The 27,298-nt window shown below is 45.7% G+C and overlaps 4 protein-coding genes across 4 annotated transcripts in view; 3 read left to right on the forward strand and 1 right to left on the reverse strand.

The window, feature by feature from the left end:
• Nucleotides 1–1,263: 1,263 nt before the first annotated feature.
• On the forward strand, nt 1,264–7,030 carry LOC128298639 (uncharacterized). The gene is made up of 4 exons (XM_053034408.1): nt 1,264–1,406; nt 1,811–1,970; nt 2,055–6,159; nt 6,238–7,030. Exons 1-4 carry the CDS (start codon nt 1,266–1,268, stop codon nt 7,028–7,030), a joined length of 5,199 nt encoding a protein of 1,732 aa, XP_052890368.1. The 5' UTR covers nt 1,264–1,265.
• Nucleotides 7,031–16,421: 9,391 nt separating this feature from the next.
• Nucleotides 16,422–17,066, forward strand: LOC128296982 (histidine-rich glycoprotein). Its single transcript, XM_053032521.1, has 3 exons — nt 16,422–16,436; nt 16,533–16,763; nt 16,866–17,066. Exons 1-3 carry the CDS (start codon nt 16,422–16,424, stop codon nt 17,064–17,066), a joined length of 447 nt encoding a protein of 148 aa, XP_052888481.1.
• A 146-nt stretch (nt 17,067–17,212) lies between these two features.
• LOC128296981 (uncharacterized) lies at nt 17,213–18,565 on the reverse strand. Its single transcript, XM_053032520.1, has 2 exons — nt 18,459–18,565; nt 17,213–18,342 (listed from the first exon to the last, which is right to left on the reverse strand). Exon 2 carries the CDS (start codon nt 18,320–18,322, stop codon nt 17,741–17,743), a length of 582 nt encoding a protein of 193 aa, XP_052888480.1. The 5' UTR covers nt 18,323–18,342; nt 18,459–18,565; the 3' UTR covers nt 17,213–17,740.
• A 2,076-nt stretch (nt 18,566–20,641) lies between these two features.
• LOC128298914 (histone-lysine N-methyltransferase trithorax) overlaps nt 20,642–27,298 on the forward strand; it is a 107,123-nt gene continuing 100,466 nt past the window's right edge. The window contains exon 1 of the mRNA XM_053034722.1: nt 20,642–21,118. Within this exon, the coding sequence (XP_052890682.1) occupies nt 20,642–21,118 (477 nt within the window). The remainder of the gene's footprint in view (nt 21,119–27,298) is intronic.

Below are 27,298 nucleotides of genomic sequence, written 5' to 3' on the forward strand. Positions count from 1 at the left end.
CTTGGGGCTAAATAGACATTGTACGATTTCACGAAGAAATTACTACAAGTATTCGATTTAAGATAATTTGAAAACAAAAGCTCAGTTTGAAAACAAAAATCTTCAGCAACTTAACTCCCCTGTGAGTTTATATGAGATTTTAAAATAGTTATTCGACTGTAATACTTAAATTACTAATTTCTACTATTCCTACTATTGTCCTACTATTGCGCTGGATGAGCCTAAAGGTATGCTATATACAACAGATTTTTATTATCATGTCTTTGTATAACATTTTTATTTTTAGGATTAAATTAGAAAAGGTCCATTGTCATATTCTGCATAATATGAAATTATACAACAACTATTATTCGATAAGTATGGCATTAAACAGAGTACTGGAACAAACCTTGCATTCTTCTGTTTTGAACTTGAACGAATACAGGTAAGCAAACTCGTCTAATCATTATATCCATTGTAATCGAAAAGGACGCAAACGATTGTGCCCCTACGATTCGTTTTGTTGTGGTTTTTTTCTTAAAAGCTGTCTGTTACAATGACTTACTATCCAGTCAGCCTAATGCCATCATTAGCCCATCTAAATGAAGCCCTTTGCAAAACAAACGGGTTGCCACCCTGCAGGACATTGCGGGGGCGAAGAATTAGTGTCTTACCCACTACGGGGGTAAAAAACGATTCAACAACCTCAAAACACACGATCAACGAGCACCAGGTAGCATTGCCCTATTGCATGGGCGATAAATCTTTATCCACACATCGCAACGCACACACAAGAAAACACACCCGTCTGAGTCGCATGCCCCAAGATTGTTAATCCTGACCGACGCCAACGTCCGTCTGCCGTGTGCATGTGCATAGCAAGAAAGGAGCGCGAGAGAGAGAGAAAAAAAGCACCAACTGAAGGTTTTCCATCTGAAAGGAAAATCCCTGCCGTGGGCGGCGGTGGTGTTAAGGCAGTGGAAAAATAAACGCAAGTGGATTAGTTTGTAAGACTATGCAGAGCAGCTGCTCGGTGGAGGTGTGGCGGTCGGTAAATGGGGTGCTAACAAACGCTCGAGATGCCAAAGACTTTTCTTCTCGGGCTCAGTCTGGCGTTAAAGTTTGCGCCGATGTATAGGGGGGCGATTTCTTTTTCACTGATTTTCCCGGTAAACTGTGCACCACCTTGTGCGAGTGAGCGAGAGTGTTGATAGACGGAAGGAAAGAAATGCTATGGCAGTGGCCTTTTGGGTTGGTAGCCAGCGATTTTTAAAAACGCGAATCCTATGGGTTGGGCGCAACGGATTTCGAAGAGTTTATATAAAACGCGCGCGGCCACGGTTGGCGCACAGTCAGTATCAACCAGGCAACCGTGGCGCGTCACGATGAGGATCCACGCACGCGCGCTGCTGTTGATAAGCCTTGCCGTAAGTTATCCGTGCAAACAATTGATGGGTGTGATGGTGAACTTTCGAAGAGAACGTTGGAATTTCATGAATTTGGAACTAGTGAGGCGTAGTGAAGACATGGAACACATGGGATTGTAGAAATCAGGCTAAACGTGAAGTGTATAGTGATTGAACTGCGATAGATGTGAACTAATGACTCTATAATAAGTGGAACATGATACCCTGTAAACAATATACAGCACAAATATCGTGTTTTTAATAGAAAATTTTGAAGTTTCGCATAATGTTACTAATATAACTAATCGCTGCTCGTTCTTTCTCTTTCTTTTTTTTTAATTTTCAATCGTTACACTGTGTTGGTAATGTGATGTGATGTGCATGTGCATGCAATCCTTGCGAAAACGTGGAATCACATCCTGAAGGTGCTAATATGCGCGGCCAGCGGTGAAAGCGGAAAGCACAAGAAGAAAAACCGACGGCACGAGGATGACCGGTCAGAACAGGTTTACTATGTTGATCAAATAGCATCTGCTTCTGCGATTTCACCCTGGACATCGAATCGCATTATCGCCAAAACTACTGGTGAGTAGATGAGTTCTTCAAAAACACCTCCGATAAGGTAGAGCGACACTTCCTAACTGTCCATAACTGCATCCCGTCCACCAGAAAATGGTAAGGAATCCCAGTACGTGATCAACATCTCGCCGGACGACGAAGTGATCATCCACGATGACAGAGCAACCGACCGCGTGTCCGACCGTGGCCCAACGGACGAACAAACTCCGCAGGACTTTGTCCACGAGGCACTGCGACTGCGCAAGCAGTACATGCAGAACGGTCCGAAGGGTACTACCCCAATGCCGGCAAGCTCGTTCGTCGAGTTCACCACGGTCAAGTACGATCATTTCGGGCCGAGCAAGGCACCGGAGCGGGAAGCACCAGAACCGCACGTGATCTACCACAGCAAACCTGTTCCGACGAAACCATCGACCACCATGGCTCCACCATCCGTTCCCTCAGCAGTGCCCACGTATCGGCCGAAGCACATTAAGCCGAAAACCACCAAACCAATGTTGGTACACACCGTTACACCGTACGTGGCAGTTGACCATGAGCAGCCAGAACCGATGCCCACGATGGGATACCGGCCGAAGGAAGTGAAAACGCCCGCAAAGCAGGAGATGGTATCGAAAACGGTGCACCTGCCAGCTTCCGGTAAGGTTGCACCCATCAAGCAGCAGGATACATCGGCTTCCAGCGTGTACATACAGGCTGTCCGACCGGACGAGTCATCCTTCGGTAGTAGCTACGCCACGCATCACGAATCCGGCAGTAGCTACCAGGAATTTCACAAGTTCACACCGAACGCAGACACCCAGAGCAGTAGTTCCATTCTTACTGTCCATAAAGTGAGACCTGCGCCCGAGTCGTATCACGCTAAGCATCCGAAGCATCCACGGGAAGAAGAGCATCGGGAGTACCTTGGGAAGACTCCCAAACCTAAACCACCACCAGCGCCAGTAGAATTGGGCCGATATCGTCCAACAAAGGGTTTCGAGGTAGAAGAAGAGCATACACCGAAGTATCACCAGGAGAAGAAGCATTACGTTTCTGACGTTTCTCATCCACACGTGCAGTACGAGAAGGAAGTTGAGGAGAACTTCCTGAAACAACAGCAGCAGCAGCAGCTACAGCTGCAGCAGCAGCATCAACAGCAACAGCATCAATACCATCAACAGGTTGAGCAGGAACATCAACATCATCACCATCATCACCATGGTTACGAAACTCCACGTCCTGCGAAGAAGGAAAAACCTCTACCAACCGAAGAACCACAATACTATCCGCCCAAAAGTTACCGACCCATCGAAACTATCACGCAAGTTCAGATGGAACCGGAACCTGTTCCTTCGGAGGAACCGTATCGCTACAAACCTCTCAAGTCACACCATGTCGACACGTTTAAACCGTCGACAGTAAACTACGAACGGGACGCTAGCCCTACCGTGCAGTTGAAGGAAACGTACATTTACCATCCACCCAAATCACATCACGTGGATCCGCCGAAGAAGCAACCGGAAGCGAGCACCGTAACGTATCACGGGTCGAAACACTATGAACCCACGGACAAGCATCTGTCGGATGTGTCACCGGACTTTTTGAAGTTGGCTACGGCGCGACCAGCCAAGCATAAGTATGCCGACTTGCCGAAGCCTTCACCAGCGCCCAGCTACTCGAAGGTGACCAGTTATCCTACACTGCAGTCCACGAGCTCGCAGCGCGAGAAACCTTCGTACGATCCTTACAAATACCGTCCAAGTCCCACACCGGAATTGTCCAGCGCAGGCCATGGGTTCCAAAAGATTTCTTCCTCGCCGGCTAGCTTCCCGAAGTACATCCCTGCCAAGATGCCTGGTGAGGTGCAATCGGAATCCGGTACACCGTACAGCTTCAAGCAGGGACATACCGCAGCATCAGAATCATTCTCCAGCTATGTGCCCTCGTCTACTCCGGAATCGTTCAGTGCGGCTGTTTCGCAGGATTATCCGCAGATGTTCTCCGCATCTCCAACTTCATACACCAAGTACAGTGGAGCAAGTCCATCGTCAGCACCATCATCTGACACTCTGTACGAGTTCCCGCACATGAAGGAAACGCCCAAATCGTTCTCAAAGTTCCAGGAACCGAAGGCATACTCCACCATCCACCCGTCAGAACAACCGTTCAAAACGCTCAGCACCACGATCTTCATGAAGCCGTCCACGACGGAAGCGAACTATGGCGTACCTTCGGGTAAACCAATCCAAAACCTTACCACCTCGATTGGGCTGAAGGTTTCTCCGAGCGACGCTACCAAGACGGAGTATTATACCGATCCTGAGGTGACAACGTACTATGTGCTTTCCAACGGAACTGAGATCAAGCTTGGGGACGATCCGTCCAAAATACCGCAAGAGTTCCGCATTACATCGGACGATGCGTCCTTCCTGAGTAGCAACTATTCCACCAAGTTGGCGGAAGACTTTGCGATGAAGTACAACTGGGACAGCTTGCACACGGTGGCGGACGGAGAGTTCTATCTGGGATCAGCAACCGACGCTACACTTAAGGCCCTCATGAAGGACACACCCAAGACAACTTCCAAATTCCACGAACCAATTGAGTACATCGTGCGGGATAAGAAAAAGATGAAGCCACTCGTTTTTCCCAAAGTTCCTCACAAACCGATCAAGACGGTGACGATCTACAAGTCCACACATCGATCGTCCGATGATCATCTAGAGGGTGGTTTCGAACCAATGATTGGTGTGCAGCCGCAGATGGACAAGAAGAGTGAGCTCCCCGGCGGGGACGATGAATTCTACTACACTAACGAGGCGATCGATCTGGAGGAGGATACAACGAAGGCATCAAAGAAGAACGCTGTGTTTATGCCAGGTCAGGGAATGGGTGGACGAATGCCTGGACCGGGTATGATGCTAAAGCTAGCCCCAGGACCGGTACCCGTACGTGAGCAGCAAGCGCCTCCGGCTCAAGATATGGATATGAGCGCCGAACCGTCGAAGAAACATCAGTACTTCGTACTGTACCATATTGAGGATAAGGAGAAGAAACCCTCGCGACAACCGCCACCGACGCCGGTTGTACCGAAGCAAGAAATTCACTACCACTACAGCGAGAAGGAGTCGGAAGAACCCGAGGTAACACACGAGCATTACAACTACCACCACGAGGAGACAATCGAGGAATCGGATGATGATATACAGCATCACTACGTGAATCCGAACTATGGCAAGTTTAACTATCGGCCCAACATTGCCCATCCTTCGTACCAGAGACCGTTGCGCGACAGTATGGCGGCTGGTAGTGAAACAACGCTGAAGGTTGTTGATCCGGATTCGAAACACACCCGGCCACTGGAAATCACTAAGCAGGAGTACATGCGTCACGTCCAGAATGCAGTGCTGCGATATATGCGCCAGCTGCAGGAGGAAGGTCGTCTACCACAGATTGCCTCCCGTGACTCGGACGACACGCACAAAGCGTTCGAAGAGATCGATCTGGCAGCACTGCTGAACGGAGGACCCAAGCAAAAGTTCCAGCTCAATGGCGCGGTGCGCACCAATGTGCCTTCCAACCCAAGCCATTACAAACCGATGAAGTCTGTGCCGAGTTCGTCGACGTACAAACCGACGGCATCGTCGCAGAACGTTAAGCTCGGTAAGAACACATACACGGCCGGTAAACCGTTGAAGGTAGCAATCGAGAGCATGCAGGACACGCTCAGCAGCAACGTGGACCTTACCGTAAAGGGGAACAAACAGCTGGTAAAGCCAGACCTCTCTGCAATCGATGTCGGACAATCGTACCTGCATGGTTCCACGCTAGATCACGGTTTATCCGCGAAGGGCTACGACGGTTCCAATGGTGGTGCATCGCCCAAAACTAAGTTGCATTTCAATCAGCAATCTCATCACGATATCAACACGATGCTAAATGCCAAAGAAGGAGCAAATCTGCAAGGATTGCGGACGAATTTGAAAGGATCCTACCTGGACCACTCGGCCAACAACTATGGTTCCATTAAGGCAGGATCCGCGAACGTGGGCGCTTCGATAAGCTTCGGTAATGGTGGCATGGGACACGGGAAGGGCATTCATGCCAGTGAGGACGACAATAAGATGGCACCCGAAGCACTGGACGCACCGATACAGATCATCAATGGGATCCCGATTACGAATCCCTACAATATAGATATAAATACTCTAAGGTAAGATAACCATTGCAGAAGTGTCTGATCGTTTTAATCTATACGTACGGTTTGTCTTTGTTGGCTCTTGCATTACAGGTACATGTTGGGAGGTCTCGCACAGGCCCAAGCCGAACAGCAACAGCAACAACATACGCACAAAGAACCGAGCCTCAAACTGAAGGGTTCCAACTGGATGTCACTGCCAACAATGGCTAGTCCAACGCAGGTGTTCTCCTCGCACATACCAACCTACCAGCATCCACCATCGGAGGTGAACAACTTTAAGTACAACGCCAACTTCGATGCGAGCAACTTTAAGATCAAGTTCCCGAAGAATGTGAAACCCAAGGGCACGGTCACAAATGCAGGTGATGCTTCAGCTAGCGGATCGATGAACTATGCTGCCTGGGCAGAGTCGCCCAGGGCCCCGAACCAAATAAACGTTAACCATTTTAACCACGGCAATGGAAATAACAATCTGAACCATGGTAATGGTATTCCGAATCAGAATGCCATTGTTGGAAATAGCCGACCAATGGCGGTACAGAATCATCACCATCAACAGCAGGTGCAGCAACAGTTCCAGCAGCAGCTACAGCAACAGCAGCAACAACAGCAGCTACAGCAACAACAGCACCACTTTGCCCAGCAGCATCAGCAGCAGCACCAACAGCAGTTCATTCGCCCGAACCGAGAATTCAACCCGGAGCTGTACCTCAATCCAAACGGGCAACTATTCCAGGGCCTGCTGAAGCAGAACCCGATCATGAGCAAAAAAGCGGCTACCAGCGATTGGAAACCGACCACGGTCAAGCCAACCGTGGGACCCTCGAAGGCGGTCAAGATCGATACCAACCTCCGACCACCACCACCGGTTGTCAAGGGTTGAAGATCGTTTAACATGTTCCGTAGAATATCCAAAGAAAAGGCCCTTCTCCTCAAGGGGGTAGGCCGAAGACGGGCAGTGTCGCCACACTGACACTGGGTTTTTAGTCGTAAAAGAGTACGATGAATTGAAAGTATTTACAGACATGATTCGACGAACAGGGTGACACATCTCCAACCAAAAAGACTTGTACCGCGGACCGTGCATTGCAAAGACGCTTCATTCTGTGCACTGTTTTTATCCTCTTTATGATTTCATCTTTTACGTAGAATAGTGAATTAATTTATTACAGTTTCTTAAGTTATTTTTCCTCGCCATGGCGACTCTCATGGGCATGTAGCAGTTATACTCTGTATCTCATTATAGTAGTTAGTCAGTAGATAAATAAAAGTACGATATATTTGATTCGACACAGACTTCCCCATCTCGGAACTGATATGTTAATCCTCGCAGCGGTGGGTTTTGTTTGCTATGTAAGTGAAAGCATGTAATTAGTGCCGTAAGGTTAACATGGCGGAATGTTCAAAAAGGCGTTCCAGATGGTGGAGCGTGTGATATGACAGCCAACCTGACCGAGACCGCGTGGTAGTGAGCGCGTGTAAATGGCCAGAGATGGTGCGGTGAACTTGACTTCTTTAATGCTTTTCTCTCATTTAAAAAAAGCCCCCTAACCTCTTGATCGTCAGCTGCTCGTAGCATGAAAGTGAAACATCCAAGATTTGTTATCTTCCGTAAACACGTCGCCACTGACCTACGGTCAGCTCAATTAACGCCTTTGGTCAAGTGACACACAGGGAAAATGTGTTTGGGGGAAAACTCATCATACGGGCTGGTTCAAAATTTTCCCGACGAAAGCGAATCGTTGAACCTTGGCTGTGTTTGAAAACTCGCTCAGCATCTAGCTACACATACGATAACTATATCGTGTGTCCAGACTGTTAGTTTATGCATTCGTTTGAGCACTTGTTGTTAGGGCTTCGTATTTTCCACCAACAAGCATGTGCACCGATCGTTTACTACGCTTTCTTCCTCTGGACATTACAGCAAGCGCGTGTGGCGTGTGATTAATATTCCTGGTTGGATGGTTTTTTTTTCAACGATTTGCCTTTTCCATGTGTATCGGTTCATTTTCACTGTTGGCAGTGCTATGGATGCACTTTACATGAATGTTGATTTTACTACCGGGCACATACGGCTATGGATTGTTGTTAGGTGTATCTTTTTTATGTATGCCTTACCGTGCGAACGTTACAAGTTAATCGTCTGCATCGCGGATAGTACAGTGTGTCGGTTCCGTTTAGTCTTATCGTGGTACATTTGCATTCATTAATTAGTTATGGTCAGCTCTGGCCGGTAGGTTTACTAACTAGAGCAAATCATCCGTAGATGGTAGATGCTTTCGTGATGATTCATTTTCAATTTCAGTTTGAAGGAAGCTAGGGGCATAATTTAAATAAACGCTTGACGCACCTCATTGCAAACAGGGTGGTGCGGTAGTGTGTGCGCCTGAATCTATGCAATGTATGCAGCAACCTACGAGGGCTAGCAAACGTACCATATATATTTATAAATATTTATCTTTTATTCCTTCGTTTTTTATTCACTCGTTCTGTATTGAAATAATGCGCAAATTCAACCTGATGGTACGGGATTGGTGATTTAAAATGGTGCATGCATTGTATATCTTCAGCTGCATCCAAGATCTACTGGTGAACCACCTAGAGCAATGCTGCTCATTTACCGATTATTTTGGCTGTAATTTGTTTTGGCAGTAGTAGGCAAACGCTGACAATTTAGAGAACTAGTAGCAGTATCAGACCGATTAAGAGTAGAAAGAATTATTGATAACGTTCAAATTGCCTAACCGGCAACTTATCCGGCGGTACAACCGTTTTGGTATTGTCCTGCGTCAGATGTCCACTAAACCGCTCAGGGTCTTATACAAGTATCGATCAATCCAATGTCCCTCTGGTAGACGCAACGATGCCATCACTTCAACTCCTGAAAGGACTTTATAAGTCTGGAGCCTGACGAGTCTAATTCGTCATATGATAGAGAGTTCATCTTTCAATTCGTAGATCTCGTCTTTAAAGCGACTTCTCCATAGCCCTTCCACTCAGTTGCACAGTTCCACAGGTCTTCACACGCCAGGACCGATCCAAAATCCCATCCGGACCAATCCTCCACACGGATGCAACGGAGAGTGTTTTGAGTTTATTTGTTTTCGTTTGTTTAATTCATTTCATGCGCAGCGCTATTGCAGAGCTGATGTAACGCTAATTCAGTGCTTATGCAGCGCAGCTTGATTGCAGCCCTAATGCAACTCTGATGTTGGTGTTTTGGAATCCCACAACGCTTTTTGTTATACTCAAACCGTATACTCCAAAGCATGAGCTTTCATGCAATCGATAAAAGCTTCGTAAAGCTTTCCACATAGTTCATTCCATTTATACGGTGATGAATGACCGGTTTAAGATCACGGTGGGTAAATGTGATGGAAAATGATGGTAATTGTAGTTTTTTACATTAAATAATTTGTTTTATCTAACTTAAGTAACTTACTGCGTTAGGCATTAAAAATTACTGTTGATATCGTTTCAAGAAAATTTGATTTCAATTTGAAAGAAAGCTTGATTTAATATTATGTTTAAAAATAAATATTAAACTGACCAAATCCCTTTAGTCCTTTAGCAAAAAAAACCCATACGTATCGTTTTTTCCATAATTTAATTTTCGATAAAAAAAAAACACCAAGCAGATGTACAAATTAAATCAATCATAAACGATATCACATCATTTGTTATGATGCGCAAGGCAAACAAGTGCAAAAGGGTAAAAAGTGCTGCGATACAAAACAGTGCACTAGAAAACCGAAAGAAATGAAAGTCACCGTGCGCTGCATCCACGCGACGACGGCAAATAGGAGAAACGCGTTTCCTGTGCCGGTTATGCAATGCCGGGCAGGATTAAAAGCAGACAGTGCAACCTGCGTGCTAGGCTGAGAAGGAATTATGAAAGACAGTAATAAAATTGACCCAAGTCACCACTGCCAAAAAGCAAACAAAAACGAACGGGTGTTCCTTTGCTGTGTGTAACCCATTCGAGAGCAAATCCATCCCTGAGGGTTGATCGGTTTTCCGCTCCAATTTGGATCGGCATCGATGGTAACCTGTACGGTATGCCCCGTAGCATAAAATTGGCAGATTACGAATACGAAACCGGATGCGCTAGCTGCAAACAAAGCGAGCCTATCGATGACACAATTTTGTCATTCCATAATTCCACTGATATGCAGACCAGATTGGCCTTAATTTCGGTGTAGCAATTTGAGCTGTGTGTGTGTGTCGTTCTGTTTGGTTCATATTATTAGTTTGTTGTTGTTACGATGTACTCATTATGAGAAGATCAACACTTCATTAGGAATCGTAAGGAGCTTCAAGCTCAAGCAATAAATATTAATTATTTTCAAATAAATCAAAACGTTATTAGTCGTACACCTGCTTCCCCATTTTACAAGTATTTATCGTATCAATTCGTTATGGGATTGGTCAGTTTTTGATTATTACTGTATTTTACACGTACACCTAACATCGCACACGTGCGGAAAATGTGCAAATCAACAGCTGCAATGGATGCTACAGGTTTGAGCAAAATTGACCACGTTCGCACACAAGGTACGCATGTGGAGTGGCACTTTCTTTCCCGGGTTTGTTGCGACCTGACCAACATATATTATGTCGCTCCCTTTCGCTGGCACTTCATTGCAATGCATTCCCGGTGCTGTCAGCGTGATTATTTTTCCATGTCAATCCTGTCACCTGCCTGAAACGAGCAACTAAACTGACCTCCTACACTAATCCTCTACGCCATTTACCAAGTGCGCACGTTCACAACTGCCTGGATCGGGAAGGAGGGGATTTCAGTGTTTACTTCCTGCATAGTGGTAGCTTGCCTAGCTCGACAAACCCGCTACACTTTTACACCTTCGTCCAAACGATCCCAGCATCCCGATGCGTCCATGCGTGCCAACCCTCAGCGCTACAAACTTGCGCCACTCGGGAACGCAAGCGCCTCGCACAGAGCGAATCGCGCCAGACCTACGCCAAGCCACGCTTGGACGCTCATTGAACTTGACATTTCATTGCGTAATCCTTTTTTTCCCACCGACGCGCCATCAAAGGCGCCCGTGTGTGCAAACGCGTGTGCGCGCACACTCACTCAATTGTGCAGTTTGCAGCGTTCGCCACAAACTGCAGCAGTGTTCGCCCTTTTTTGACCTTTTTTTTTACTCTCCACACGCGACCTGCAGACATCATTACCGTTTCGGCATCCAGCTGCACGGAACCAATTTTTTGTTTCACTTCTCCGCTCATTCCGGCACCCCTTTTCGATTGCAAGCGATGCGGTGCTACACGAACGTCGAGCTTCCGACTTCCGGCTGTTGCTCGCTGGCTGAGAGACTGTGGCGGATCGGATCGATAAATGCCGTTTTCCGCAAAAACAGCACCCAACGAACGCAAGCCCGGCACGGCGACACGGGTACAACGTGTGTACGAAGCATGCAGCATGCCGGTTTGCCGCATTTTAGTGTCTCGCATTACAGCTCGGGTTCGGGTTTTTCTTCTTAATTAATAACGGCCCAGGCACTGGTGCATGCGAAATGACATTGTTTGTTTTGCGTTTTTAAGTGTGTAACTTTTAATTGGACGGCCGAGATGTTGCGCAACGCTAGCGGATTAAAAATTAGTAACTGATGGGATCTGTTTTACGATTTGAGCGTAAAGTACATTATTTCTGAAGAAAATCATAAAAGAAAAGAAAAGGTAAAATGAAACAGCACAGAGTAAGAGCAAAGAAAGCGTATAAGTTTGAAAAGGCAATATTTAAAAAAAATCTCACATAAAACGTTAAACATAATGCAAAAATAATTTCATGAGACAGGAAAAATTTAAATGATTAAAAAAGAATATAAAAACGAAAGTGTAACAGCACGGAAAAGGAGTAAAGGAAGCCGAAAAGTGCGAATAGGCAATGTTAAAGCAATAAACAGTGAGTGCATTAACAACATTATTTAAAATTTACTTTATGGTACATGAGATAATAAATAGATTAACAAAAGAACAGAGAAATGAAAATGTTAAAGTATGAAAAATGAGTAAAGGAAGCCGAATTGAAAGTGTAACAGTACAAAAAAAGTAAAAGCGGAAAAGCGCAAAAATTAATATAAAAACAAACATCCATACAGAACAATAAGTGTATCAAAAATAAGTTACAACAACATGGCTTAATGAGACATAAAAACTAGACTAATAAAATGTTAAAAACATACGGTGCAAAGAATAACATTAATTCTAGAAGCAATGAAGTCAAACATAAACAAAACAATGACTATAATTAAGCACGTGAGACTGCTGTCAGATAGTGCATTTATAGCAGGGAACTCACAGCAACATCAAGATAGGGCGAGAGTGCCACGCACATTCTAAAGAGCTACAGAGCGCCTTATCGTACCGAAACAGGTGGAAAGGTTTGTCCTTTCCTTTTTGCCTACCAATCGAACATGGCCCATGGTTGAATGTGCTACACGCGATACTGTTAATATGCACGTTGCGTGGCCACTGAACAACAGGCCCGTACTCTGCCTCCCTGGCCGGGTAGGCAGACAAACAAAAACAGAAACAATTAAATTTTGCTGTGCATAATAAATTGCATGAATTTCTTACAGCCGTCGGATGGATTTACAAGCAGTTTGGAAGAGACGCCCTATTTTGAAAACCCTTCGAAAATCGGAAGAGGGGTTCGGTTGGACGTGCCGCTCCTCACCGTACGATGCAGTTCGATGCATTCTTTTATAAGTTTGGGGCCATTAAATTGTGCATAACGCGAACAATTTAAATGCCTCCCTTAATTACTAGTGGCCAGTGAGCGACTTCTAACCTCCCGTTTGGTTTGTTGAGCCAACGAACTACTCACCATAGCTCCCCACTTGGCTCTAGCCGATTATTCGCTTCATTACAATCCGTAACCCGGATACGTCCGAGGCATGAAATCGTCCCAAATCCACATAATCCTCACAAAACTTCACAATGCACCGAGGATCAATGCAGTCGACCCCGTTTGGGTGAGTGGGTGGGCCTTCCATGTAATGCGCTCTTGTGGCACCTTCGCCATTTATGCAACACGGGGACCATAAAATTATACAAACCAAGCGTTTGAGGGAGCTACAAAAACACGCTAAAACTCAGCCAAGCAAGCAGGGCCTCTGACAGATTGCAAATGGGCTCTCACCAGGTCTTGCATGGAGCTCCAGCATCATAATGATGCTGATGCTAATGGAGCTAGAAGCAGGAATTCAAGCGTTGGCGAATGCATCAGTGGCGTTGGCAGAATGCACCTGAACAAGGAACTACTTTTGTGAGATCAATTAAATGACAGATCCGCGTTGCTTGATTCACATCTAATGAAACTCATCGATGCTACGTCGGACGCACTGTCAATTTCATCTTTTAGAGTTCCTTTTACTCTGTCAGTTTAGCTGTCCCCACTTAGAGTGGCTCTTTTGCCTACTGTACCAAACGTGCCAACAAAAGGAACTGCAAAAGAAAGAGCACCCAAAGCGTTCTTCGTGCCTCGATTTACCCTTGCTGTTACGCAAAATGGGTGGCTTCCCCTTCTTTCTCCCGATTCCTGGGCGCAGTGACGTATGGGGATTTCACTCGCAGGAGAACCATTTCTTCTGTTACAGCTATAGCACCGCCATTTATGGTTTTATTACAGCAATGTGTATGAAATCTCCCATCGCCATTAGATGCCGCCACCTAATTCGAGCGCGTTAAGGCTCACATACTTACGAATCGGGTGATCACACAACCCGATCGCGTCCATTACGTGATTCTTTTGTCTTGCCTGCAAGCTCCCAGCTATACCTACGGGACATGGGAATCGGTATCGGGAAAAATGGCAAACCGTCCATGAAGTCGTCGCCATAAACCCTTGCACTTTTTTTTTGGTTTGCGTTGGCTCGATTTTCAACAGTGCGCATCACGATCGCACGATCTTCGCTAAGGTGCGCGGAGGTGCCATAGATCTGAAGACTGCTTATTTTCATCACTCAAAATTGGCACATCGATTATGATTGCAGCCGATCGGCCGGGGACGTTGAAATTGGTCCAATGGTGGTGATGGAGGTGAAACATTGCACGAACCTTTCTGCACACTCGATATCAATTATCGTGAACTGTCTAAAGCCGTGCATTGTTATGCGCCATCTAGCGGCAAAATTGTGAGAAGCCAAGATCGCGATGTTGGGGGTAGAGTTTTAATAGAAGACTCCTTGAAAATAGATAGATTTAACTTAATCGATTTAACTATTAATTATGTTTCTCAATGCGAAGCTACATACTTTGCGAGATAAATGATTAACCTGCTATCGTAAGAAATGAGATACTTCCGGTTATTAACAACTTATCTTCTATTACATTCCACGCCTCCCAATCACACATGGCTCATTCAATTTGCAATTCCCCATTAGAACTGTAAACGATCGCGCTCGGTGTTGGTGGTGATGAGACCAACATCCATAAAGCAGGAACCGGCGCGAAACCGTACGCAGCCACTTCCGTCGAACATAGTGCATCGGAAAACCAAGGCACGGACCGGTTCCATTCGGTACGATAAATTTGCGTTCCACCTTCTTCATGACACAACATCCAGACAAGATCAGCAGGTAAATCGGAAGAGCTCGAAACATTTCCTGTTCACTGTGAGTGGATCATTCGCGTACTGGTTTAGGGGTTTGTACTCGAAAACACATTACGTATTGCCTGCGATCACCAATATCGTAGATGTATATTCTAGAGTACTAAGTACTTTCCTACCTGCGCAATTATGAACACAGACATATGTTGATTTGTGTGTTTCTGTAACATCGGGGAATTCCATGCCATCTTTTGCTTGGAGAAGACTACCGCCCTTTGATGGAAACAAGGCCGCGGAACCTGTCAGTTGCAGAAGAAAGTAGTTGATCGGTCGGTCGATTCAACTCCAGCTGCAGGTTATTGAAGATGGACCGGTGACCATGGATGCCATGGGTGCTTATCTCCACCATGCAGCCACACTCACTCCTGCAGGTGTGCAGTAAAAGATGGCCATTAGACACGTTAGACAAACATGTGATGATGAAAACCGCAACGATCGGAGAGAAATGGGCTTTCGCCTCCAGGTGGCCCTACGCTACGTTTCGCTTCACTACGCGGGACATCACATCGCTGAAGACGCTGAACTGTCGTTGTCCGTCAGGCGACAGGCGTCCTCGCCATTGCTAGCCGAAGCGTGGCAACAGTAAAGCTTGTTCATGAGAAATCAATTTAGTGGTTAAATTGGACCGACGGTTCGATATCGGCCAGGGTGTGATAGCGGCAGCTGATATGATAGGGCCAAATTATTATTTTCGACGCGAGATGATGTGTTATGGTGCTTTGCGTAAGATTTGGGACGGTCAAAACCATGCAAGTAAACATGAAACGAAAGTAAACCCAAATCGTCCCGGCGCCATTGTGTCATATTTGGAAGGGTAGATGTTGAAATTGGTCTAATAATTTGTTGTTTTTTCTCTGTCTCTATCCCTGTCGTAGAGTAGCATTAATTTAACAGAGATCATGTTTCCGCTGTGCTGGACAAGGTATAATTGGACCAGTGTAAAACTGATACATTAAAAACATGATCTCATTACTTCAGGGATCCTACAGGGGCTAGTAGTTTGCTCATTCGCCGTACGACAATTAGACTCATTTTGTTTGTTGCGACGTAATTTGATAGGGTTTTTTTTCTTGATGTAAGTACTGTAATTTCCTCGTAAGTAGGATCATTTTTCACTGTTTTCCCACATTAGGTAACTACCGTTTTGTGGATCGGCAAGTATTTTAAGGGCGTTATGTTTTGAGTAGGAAAATTTCAAAAATACTGGAACCAGATACAGTCGTCGGAGAGGGGTGTTTACCATTATTCTCAAAGAAGACCCTTCGTTACTTCTTCCAGCGGTCGGAATTCCCGTACGCGTACCAGTGCAACCGTTTACCAGAGCAGAGCTCTCATTTTCATCGCATTCACTTTCGCTTTCGCCCGTTTGGAGCGGTTTTCCATCACCACCGGTTGGTGCACGGACCAAACAACACCGAACCGCTCGTTAGGAGGGGCAAACTACTATAAAGCCCCTTAACGGTAGTCACCGTAGACATCACAAACCATCGCAACCCGTTCGCGTGCAGACGTTAACAGTTTTAAGCGCCAGTTATAGTGATCATCGTGATCGAACGTTGTTTTCCCGTACGCTAAGATCAAGCTCACTGTGCAAGTTTCCGTTTCCGGCTAGTGTGGTTGAAGAAATCGTATCGCAATGTTCAAATCGATTGTGAGTAGTGTATTTATGTGTGCTATGCATTGGTTGTGTTAAATTCAGGATAAGGAATGGTGGTTATGGATTGTAATTGTTCGTGTATCTTCGCAGATTTTCGTGACGCTGTTCGTGGGAGTGTGCTACGCTGGTTTGATTCACCATCACGACGATGACGATGTGTCGGAAACGGAGCATCATCACAACATCGAGCATAAGCATGCGACATCACACCAGAGCTTCAAGTTCCACCACTTCCATGCCGTCCCGGTGTACGTGAAGAAGGAGGACCAGCAGTTCCTGAAGCATCCGGTGGAAATTTCGGGACTTAAGCATAACCTGAAGGTGTGTATATTACCCTGAAATTCGGGATGCAGTGTTGAGGCTAGAATTGTTGAACAATTTAGAACCCAACGTATATTAATCAACCGTCTGCCTTTCATCCAGATCGTGCACCCTGAAACCGAACAGCACCACGGTCACGGACTTACGCTGGAGAATCATAGCGAGTTCGAGAGCAAGCTGCACGGTGGACACGGATACGATTTGGGCCATGCCGGTTCGGAACACATTGGCCAAGAGCACTACGGTGGCCACGAGTACGAACAGCACCAGTTTGGACACGAGCTGGACGAGCACGAAGAGTGAAGCTCCTAAACGTAAAACACGTTGCGCGGTTATTACGCATCGCATGTGTAAAATGTGATATAGTCATTTAATGTTTAAATCACCATCCCTCCCATCCATACCGCAATGGCTAAAGATCATAAGTATTAATCCATTTGTTTTCGCGTTCATTTGTTTGTTTGTAGCCAACACATTCATTCGATTCATACAAAACGGAAGTATTATTTCACTCCAGCGTGCTGGTGGTGCATGCAAAAGTTCAGTAATTTAATGAGCTACGTTTTCCGCCAAAGTTGCTGATTTCCCTTCTCTGTGAAAGCTATTCAGGGTTAAATGTTATTTGTTGTTAATCCTTTGTACGATTCACGAGCAAGTATTCAGAATCCAACAAGAGCCAAAATCGAAAGCAGTCACGATAGACCGCCTTTTCACAGTTCCAAAAGCGACTGAAGAAAATAAACTATTCAATGATCACCAATAAAGCGTATTAAATCTAACATGCTGCGGTTCGCGAATTTCCAACGAATACTATATCACATCCCCTGGCGATTGCTGTATATTGACAGTTGAAAGATGCTTCATTGGATAATATATTAAGCGATTAGGAATATTCGTTCTATTACAATGCAATCAGATACACTCGCTAGTTAAGTAAAGTGTACAACCTCTGTGCGCCCCATCGATGCGTGCTATACTTATATATCTTTATCTTGCTTTTTCTTCTGCGCCAGACGATCTTCCAACTGATCCAACCGGTCGGTCATTGCTTTGAGCGAATCCTTAATTCCACTCTGGATCTCGCTGTAACGTTGCATCGCAATGACGAGACTTTCCTCAAGCAGTTCATTTGCCTGTTTCTGCTCGCCCGCCGTCGTAGTCATGGTTTTCAGCTGCTCACTAACGTCGGGCAGGTTGCGAAAATATTCCGCTCCCAGCGTAGGTTCGAGGGATTTGATCTTCTGTAGCGTTTCGAACGTACCGGCCAGATCGTTCGCTATCGTGTTGATGTACATTTCCTTTGCCTTGATGTCCTGCTTTTCCTCCAAGTATGCCGGATCTAGGTAAGCTTCCAGCTCGTCTTTGCGCTTGAACGATTCCAGAATTGCACCACGGGCCGCACCATCGGCTAGATGACCGGTGCTTGCGGACGGAAGGAAAGACGAGGCGGACAGTATGGCTTCGGTTAGGTTCTCTGCTTGGCTTTCATCGGTTGGCAATGGACCGAGCAGCTGGTTTATGTTTTCAATCCGCTTCTCAATCACATCCAAAGCTTCCATATTGCAGATAAATCGAATATCTGTTAAGATGAAAATTTGATACCGTTAGAAATCGGTGAGGTCATCGCGAACTATCTTCTGGTTTTTCTGGTTCACGTTAGCAGTTGAAGTACGTTTGGTCAGAAAGCGAACTTACGGCAAGTGTTAAACACAATATTCGATCGCAAGAATCACAGCGAATGATTAGAAAAGGGGGACAAGGAATTAAATTTTTAATTTCACGATGAAAGTTGTACTTGCTTCGAAGGTAAACAAAAGATTTTATTTTGCTGTCAATTACAGACTTGCCAGAAATACACACCCAACTAGCACAAGGTTTATAAGCACCAGAGGCATGTTTTGTTTTGCAGTTTTGATATCTTCAAACGAAAATGTTTTGTAAATCCACAAAATTTTTAAATGGTACAGGATATACGATCACGATTTAAAAAAAGGCTCATTTGATTAAAACTTTAAAGTTTAAATGTATTCAGTTGAGTATAATCTGCTAATTTTACAACAACAAAACTGCAATCAACTAGCCTTTTGTTTGTAGCAAATAATTATGTCATTAAATCTAAAGAAGCCAATGGATCATGCATACTGTTGTAAAATTAATTAAATAACGCTCGTTTTGGTCAGAAGCTTTGAATTTATCTAACAAGATGTGACCATACTGTCAACATAACTTTGATTCAAAATGGGTTCCGCAAAAAAGCCCATGCCACACGCTGTCATGCATACACCGTGACAGAACTGTCAAACTGACAACGAATTGAGAAAAATGCTCGCAGCCGCAGAGAGTCGCTCGCTCACCTATTCGCAGGCTATTTGCGCGTTTTCAGTCGCACAAGACAAACAAGTCACGGCGAGAGAGTACGCACCAGCAGCAGCAGCAGCAGTGGCGTACCATTGCAAGCAGCAGCAGTGAATGTGTAGTGAAGCAAGAAAAAGCCAAAATAAATGCAGCCACTGTACACACTGTTCCATTCACGGTCAATGTGAGTAATGTGCGTATGTGTTTGGTGGTTTATGGTGTGTGAAAGTGTGCTATCAAAACACCCACGTACGTGTGCGATGCGGCGACCACCAGCGGGCAGCATCAGCAATCCGTACCAATTGCTACGGGGATAAAGATATTTCTGTGTGCGTGTCCAATCTATTGTTCTAATCGTCGCCGTGGTTTTTTTCGATGTGTGCTGTGGAGTAGGAAGAGAAAGATAGTGTGTGCGGTTGCCTGTCAAGCAATCGGGAAAAGAAAAGAAAAACAACACCCGGGAGCAGAAAAGCAGCAGCTGAGCAGATTAGCAGAGGCTGCGAAATCCAGTGTTGTAATCCCAGTGCCGCTGCGTGCGCGTGTGTGTGTGCGATTGTGAATGTGTGCGTACGTGTATGTGTGCACGCATATGTGCGTAAAATAAAAGGCAGTGTGTGCCTATACTGCCCGGTGATGTGTAGTGTTTGATGGAAGGAGCAAAAGCAAAAGAGCGCAAGCGAGAGAAAGAGAGCAGCTGCGCCAAAAGGAGCACAAGAGCGTAGATCTAATTTTCCACCCAAAAAAAAGTGTACACAAAGCAGCGGCCAACCAGCCAACCTCTTTTTTATTGTATGTCATTCCGGTCCGTTCGTCACACAATCTGTCGTAGATAAGGAATACACGTATATAAATTGTTCCACACCAACAGAATAACGTGAGCGCAAAAATTGGAAAACCTCCTTCCCGCACGGAGGCGGCGTGCGTGTGTGCCTCTGTGGGCATTTGTGCGTACGCCACAGTGTGCGAGCGTGTGGTGCGTGTGTGTGTGAGTGAGAGAGTACGCGCGCGTGAGGGAGCTACAGCGAAAGAGGTGCGATAGTTGATGCGTGTGTGTACGTGCTCTCTAGAGAGGTTAATCGTTTGTCGTCAGCCATGTGCCATTGCGCTAAATGTTGCTGCTATTGCTGTCGTATTAAAAATAAAACCGTGTCATCTCTGTGCCGTTGTTGATCGGTGCGATCACATACATACGTGCATGTGTGTGTGAATTTATTGTGTACGTGTAGCAGTGTGTGTGTGTGTGTGTATTGTGCGAGAGTTTTTCGACATATGCACAACAGTGCGTGTCGTGCGGAGTGCGTAAAAGTCGATCAACTTCACCCATATACACTTAGCGTGTACGTTCTTTTGCAAAAAGGGAAGGTAAATATACCCCCCACCACACCACCACCCACAACCACATTGCGGCAGCACGGCAACCCCACGGTCCGCCGCTGGCGGTGGTGGCAGCGAGGAGGAATGTGCAGCAAATTCGCGCCCGAACGCAGCCGTCCTCCAGCCCGCAGCCGACAAGTCCGACGACCATGGGAAAGTCCAAGTTTCCCGGCAAACCGTCGCGTTTGGTGAACAAGAAGCGCGTCTCGGTGTTGTCGCCTACCGGGCTCACGTTGAGCGATGAGGACAATCAGGAGAACAGCGGCCAGCAGGCACAGCAGCAGCAGCAAGGAGTTAGCAATAACGCATCAGCTGCTACCGTTGCTGCCAGCACAGTGGGAACGTCGTCGTCGCCTTCTTCGACCGCCTCGTCATCAACGATATCTATGCGAACGAGCGAGAAACTTTCCACGTTCGCACAGCGCAAAGAGCAGCAGCAACACTCAGCATCATCTGTGTCCGGTGCTGGAACGAAAGGTTCGAAAGCTACAGTGACAAGCAATGGTAGCAACAATACTGCGGCCAGCAGCACCACAACAGTGTCCTCGCAGTCATCGACGGTAGAGAATGGGAATGGTAGAAGAAATGGCGCTGATAAACATACGTCCGGAGCTGCTGTATCAAAGGTTCGTTTGATTTAACTATTTCGCCAGCTGTCATCGTAGAGCCAGCGTTTGACGTAGTGTGAAAACACTTACGTAACTGGGCACGATTCATTGACCTATTTAATTATGCGTGGTTGAAAGAAGGGTAACCTTTTCCGGGGGTTAGAAATAACTGTGGAAATGAGATTGCAAAAAGGTCAAAGTTTGACTCTAAGATGGAGAACAGATGTAATTTTTATATGGGAGGTTGACGCATAGCCCAGATCCAGTTTTAAGTCCCTCCAAACCCTTAAGCCTTAAGCGGTTCTACACCGAATACCGTAGAATTCGCCAATGGATCTCGGTAATCTTGACGCTCGGGGTCCTTCGAAGTTCCATAATATTCCATAATGTTTTATTATTAGATCTGTAGCTAGTCAAAGTGACTGTACGCTTGGAGCTGAAGTTCGCCTACTGTGATGCTGTGTAACATTAAAGCAAAGCGTATCCTCTGTTGCGCTTTTTTTCTCTCTTTCCCTCATTCTCATCCACTCTCAGTCGATCGTCAAACTGGATTGGAGGCACCATTGAGTGATGATTAACTCGGAACTCTAGCATTAACCGAGTTTGCTGTAATCAAATATTCATTTGCGCTCATTACACACTCAAAAAAAAAAAAACAGCCCTCCCAAATTATCCCGCACGGTTTCGATTGAATTCCCCCCACTCGTTCATGCCGGCAGGAAGAAGCAATCAGCTGCCGTAATCTGGAAGTCGCGATCATCTTCTGTCGATCGATTTTGATCCATTCATCTGTGCGTTCGGTGTTTCGGACCCCGGAAGGCGGAAAACGGAAGTGATCCATCTCACCTCCCCACCCGTGGGGATGAGGAGGTGAAGATGGTTGAGGGTGGATAATAACAGAGTTCTAACCATCTGTCTCCCGATCGTGGCCTTAGATCACAATGCTTGATCGCTGTCTGCAGTTGGAGCTGGCGCGAAGTTCTTTTAACCATTCGTCAACATGAAAGCAGTTGTGTGTCTCTTCGCTCGTTTAAGGGTAGTTTTCGTGTTTCCTTTCTTTAAACTCTCGTATGCCAAAAACAAAAAAAAAAAGGTTGAGCTCAATTAGTTGTCGTTACCTTTGGTCCTTCCCGAAAAGTTGCATTTCGTGAGCCGGGACACTTTCTTTCTTTCCTTCCCCTACCTGGGGGTTGCCCGTCGCTTGCATATCCCACCCGAGGACGCGACGTGTCGGAACACATGCTGCTCTGTCGTAATATAGGGGCCATGCGGACGTGTTTAAAAATGTGTAGCTGAAGTATGCGTTTCTCTCTCCACTGTGTGTTTGTGTGTGTGTATATGGTTGAGAAGAGACCGTTTCTAACTTTTTCCGGTCTGGAACACTGCTGTTACGGCGGCAAGTATGATGCAGAAACCGGTCCACAACACCAAAAGAAAAAAAAAATGGGATAAAGAAGCAAGAGGAAGAACACAAAAAAACGCACACACAAATAGGGAAAAGAAACTAATCGTATCGATGTGGTGTGTCTGTGAATGCCAAACAGCATGACGAGATGCAGCGCCCGAAGAAGACGGTACGGCGAAAAACACGAGCGATAAGAAGTGAACAGGGAAAAGGGAATTGATGGAGAATGCATATGCTCTCTGCGTTTCGTTTGTGTTCGTAGGGTTTAAACGTTGCATTCCCGGGACGCTGCCCGTGCCTGTGGCTTTGCTGGGAACAGCTGAGAAGCAAAAAAAAAAGGGGGAATTCCCCTAGACGCCGACTAGGGGAGGGCTACGCACAATACACACTAACACACATCGACCCCGCTCCGCCGAAGGAACATGTTTTAAGGGTAATTTTGGTTAGGAAGGAACCGTTCACAATCGAAACGTGAAATGGGTCGTTTCTGTCTGTAACGCACGCTAACGGTTTGGGTTTGATGTTCAGTGACTAAAAGGCGGTTGGAAATTGAATGGCTTTCAGTTGGGAGCTTTTCGCAAGTATGTTTTGTAGCATTGTGGCAAAAAAAAAGGAAAAAGGCACTTACTCTCTTTAAGGTATTGTAAAATATGGTCCTCTTTTAGCTTCCTCCTGGAAAGGAAGGAGTTGTTTTAGCATACCGTCAGAAGTCGTGATGTAAATGATCGATATGTGAAGTAGAATTTCAAACCAACGTTTAGTTGATTTGTTGTGTGGTGCCGCCTTGTTAAATGGTGGTGTTTGGCGCTAAGTGATAAAAAGCCCACAGTTTGTTGCCAGAATACACGGGAGAACCGTATCGACCCTTCCCTCTAGCGTGAAGGTAATCGATCGTGCCCCTCTTCGGAGCAGCCGAGATGGTCATTAAACTAATTTCAACAAGAACATAACGCCGCACGGATCCCAGCGGAATCGATTTAAGTGGCGCTTTCTTGCGCCTTTCTTTTTTATCGCAAACACACACACATACAATAACAAATCATTCTCGCCCCTGGCTCTGTGTGTGTGTGCGCTATGTAAATGTAATCCATTATTAAGTACCATCGGCTCTCTTTTGGACGCTTTTGATCGATCTGGTGGAAAAGAAAGCATAAAACCCGGGGAACACTCTGCCATGCCAGGCTCTCTCTCTCCCTCGTCGTGCCATACAGCCGGCAAGCGCCCCACCGTGTAGTTAAGAGCGTTTGTATATGCGTCCTACCCCTTCCTGTGCCCTATGTTCCAACCGGGGTCACACAACCAGGACGATGAACAGCGCGCGGATCACGGCGACAACAGTCTGGTTGGGTGTTGTTGTTGGGCTTCGAGTACGAAGGTGTCCAGGTGCAAAACGGCACAACCAAAAATCCACCGTTTTTAATGCCCTATACCCACTGGGCGAGTTTTCAAAAGTTTCCCTTCTTCCCTTTCCCTTCCCTTCCCACCCCACATCAACCGCGTCAACTCCCAGTTGTGAATGTCTCTGTGTGCGTGCGTTCCCTTGGGGGGGGGGAAGGAGGGTAGATAATTTGCCTTCGCTTGTCACCACACGCAACACAACGAAGTTATTTAATGCAGCACAACGGATGGCAAAAGCTATTTATTAATCGATGCTGCCTGTTACCACGTATATCGACACTCAAACACACACACACACCCGCCTCAGGATGATGGCCTTCGTGATACGTGCGCGTGCGTGTATGTGTGCGTGTATGGCGCTATTGTGATGCCGCACAAGTGTGAACATATGCAAATCAAGTAGCCGAGACGGGATGATGACAGGGGTTTTCACATTACCAAACATTAATTAGTTCCGAATTCTCATAATTTTTTAAGTAAACAAAGTCAAAAAAATATTGTTATAATATTAATTTTCTCCCTATAAAAATGATTATGATTGCAGCAAAAGATGAATGCTTGGCCTGTGATTTGTAGTTACCGCCTTTGTCAATAAATTCAACAATATCAATTAAGGCGAATAAAACGCCCATACCAATAAGTAAATTATCCGCATAAAGATGAAATATGTTTGTACGTGCGTGCGTATGTGTGTGTGTGTGTATAAGTTAGCGAAATCAATTCACACGAAATAGATGGCCGAGGTGAAAATTTTGCTCTTTCGTACAAACAACACACAAAGCCGAAGCGCCGCCGCCGCGACCGTTCGGCCAACCCTCCGCGCGGCCAAAAGTGAGTGCGCTCATTCATTTGAGCTACGCAAACAGAAGAAACCACCCCACGCACTTACACATACACACAAATATATATATATATATATTGACCAGGTGCGTTTAGTGCTCCGTTTGAGTAGCTCACCCCCTCTTGCATCCCCTACTGGGAGGAGGGGTTGTAGTGGTCGGTTACATCGTGTTTTCTGCATCGCAGCTCGACGCGTTTTCGTTTCGGATCAATTTTTATAACAAACCGCGACGGGAGCGCCCCAGTAAGAGAGAGAGAAAGAGAGAGAGAGAGTAAAATAATATGCGCGCTAACACCCAAACAAGCAACATAAAGAGATTGAGCTCGGTTTGAGTTTTGTTGCAGGGACAACAATGCAAAGAAGGGTGTGGGGGGGAGGGGGGGGGTGGGGGGTCTTTTTGGGCTGGACATGTACGCGTGTACCTTTGCTAAGGGGATGAAACCGGGGGTTGGAGGGGGTTGCATTTGCGAATGAAATATAGAAAGAGAATCACAGACTCTCTCTCACTCTCTCTCTCTCTCTCTCTCTCTCTCTCGCTAAATTGCTTGAGTGCGGGTTGATGATATCATCATCATTGCCATCATCAGCACTTACTTACTAGACACCGACACAAACACAGGCTCACAGCCCCTGCACAGCCAAGTATATATGGTGGGGTGGTTTGGGGTGGTTTGGTTTTGTGCCGAGGGGATGCGATGTAAACTCTCTTTTCGTCTTGTAAAATCGTTACTGTTGCGCTGTGTTGTTGTTGTTGGTTGACCGTTTACTTCTTGGTGTTAGTGTAACATCTCCCCTGCGAATGTGTTTGGGGGGGCACTACTAAACCCTCATCTCCCCTGTTTCGATCATCTTCGCACTGTTCCACCGAGGGTGACTTAGGTAAAAGAAAGCTTACAGCAAGAAGCGTTTCGTACTTGCGGAAAATCCATCGAACCCTCACGGAAGACGTGTCGTGAGCGTGAACGCGCGGAATCGCAACAGAAAAGGAACATGTCTCTGCGAGTGCGCATTGAGAGACCGCGCGTCGTGTGTGTTGTGTTGCGTTTATTTCACAACAAAAACAGCTCCAGTGTCAACCATCATCGTCATCCAACCCCCCCCCCCCCCCCTTCCTGCTTTTCTTGCCCTTTTTTGTTTTGGAAAGGGCATGTCGTTCGATTCTCCCAAAAGTTACGTCCAAAACGGGAGAGAGCAAAAGGCACGCGGTTTGCCAAAAACAAAAACAAATCGTAGTCTCGAACGGTTGATTAGGCCGTGGTCTAAGCACAATCGGTTACACACACCAAAATAATTACTTTTATCAAATTTAATTATGATATATGGCGTCCTGGAGTCAATAGGATTATTCGTAATCAGGATAATTCATTGTTAGCGATATTAGACGAAATGGGTGCAATTTCACATAGAATTTTTTTATACAATTTTGTCTCTATAGCTCACAATAGTAATCCTCTGGTTGATCCCACCTGTTAGTGAATTATCACTTTATTTCCTCTATTTTTGTTACAAGCTACCTTGTACCTTGTGATATTTGGACAAATTTATTGAATTGATCAGCTACCCAACTATCTAAATGATTTCTCCACCGTCCATAACAAGCTCATTGACGATTAAAGACAGCGATAAAAGCTGAGCACGATAAAAATGGTGCCAAGCGTCTATGCACCTTTCCCTTGCTGAACCAGATTAATTTTATTATGGAATTAAAGCAGACGATAAAATGTTCTTCGTAAATGCAACCTTTTTGCAGTAACAAAAAAAAAAAGAAGTATCTCATCGAAATGTATTCGAGTATTCAATTTCATCCAACTCAATATCGTTCCAGTAAGCTCCGGGTAATGCTTATTGCCTTAATAAAGTATCCTTTTTCCCTTTTGCGAGAGCGACACAGTGTCGCTATCAAATTGCAGTTGTGAGAATGTTGCCGCGGCGGTCATCGGACCTGACCCGTCTGCATGACAAAACCGCAGGAATGCCGTTGTGTCCCCGTTATCCTTTGCCCACTATCCATTATGTCCTGGAGAGTAAAACCCATAGGGGAAAAAATAGGATCAGCCAGTAAAGGTGAAAGAGTTGTACGCGACACGCTGTGTAGCACGGGAGAGCAGAAAGGGGAGTGGATGTAGCCAAAGATAAAAAAGGAGCAATAAATGATACCGAGTAGCTTAGATGAATATTAAAATCTGCGGACTGCGATGGGAAAGTGTGATAGAGCAGGAAGCATGCAAAGATCGGGTGCAATTTGATACGAACATTTTTACTTCATCCCCTCACATGTACGGTGCATGAGGTGCTATATTTCATTCTCCAAAACTGTAAAGGTTTTTGTTTTTTTTTTTTACACTGGAGGCAAGAAAACGGAAAAAGCATATTCGCACAAGATAAATGAATTTTTTATTACCATTTAAACACTGCACAAGCAACAAGCCAACAGCACCAGGGGTGAGGATGTCTGTTTGAGTGGATTTATGAAACGATACCACACACACCAAACACTTGTATTTGTGTTGTATTTTTGTGTTTAATGGGCAAAAAACTCGCCGAGATATGGAAG

The sequence above is a fragment of the Anopheles moucheti genome, chromosome 2, assembly GCF_943734755.1.
Source record: "Anopheles moucheti chromosome 2, idAnoMoucSN_F20_07, whole genome shotgun sequence".
NCBI lineage: Eukaryota > Metazoa > Arthropoda > Insecta > Diptera > Culicidae > Anopheles > Anopheles moucheti.

Excerpts from the sequence above, each read along its gene's own strand:
- LOC128298639 (XM_053034408.1), top strand. The coding sequence starts at position 1,266 with ATGGGTTGGGCGCAACGGATTTCGAAGAGTTTATATAAAACGCGCGCG. Across the intron at positions 1,971-2,054 it reads CATTATCGCCAAAACTACTG|AAAATGGTAAGGAATCCCAG; the intron begins GTGAGTAGATGA and ends CCCGTCCACCAG. Across the intron at positions 6,160-6,237 it reads ATAGATATAAATACTCTAAG|GTACATGTTGGGAGGTCTCG; the intron begins GTAAGATAACCA and ends CTTGCATTACAG.
- LOC128296982 (XM_053032521.1), top strand. Across the intron at positions 16,764-16,865 it reads GACTTAAGCATAACCTGAAG|ATCGTGCACCCTGAAACCGA; the intron begins GTGTGTATATTA and ends CCTTTCATCCAG.
- LOC128296981 (XM_053032520.1), bottom strand. The coding sequence starts at position 18,322 with ATGGAAGCTTTGGATGTGATTGAGAAGCGGATTGAAAACATAAACCAG.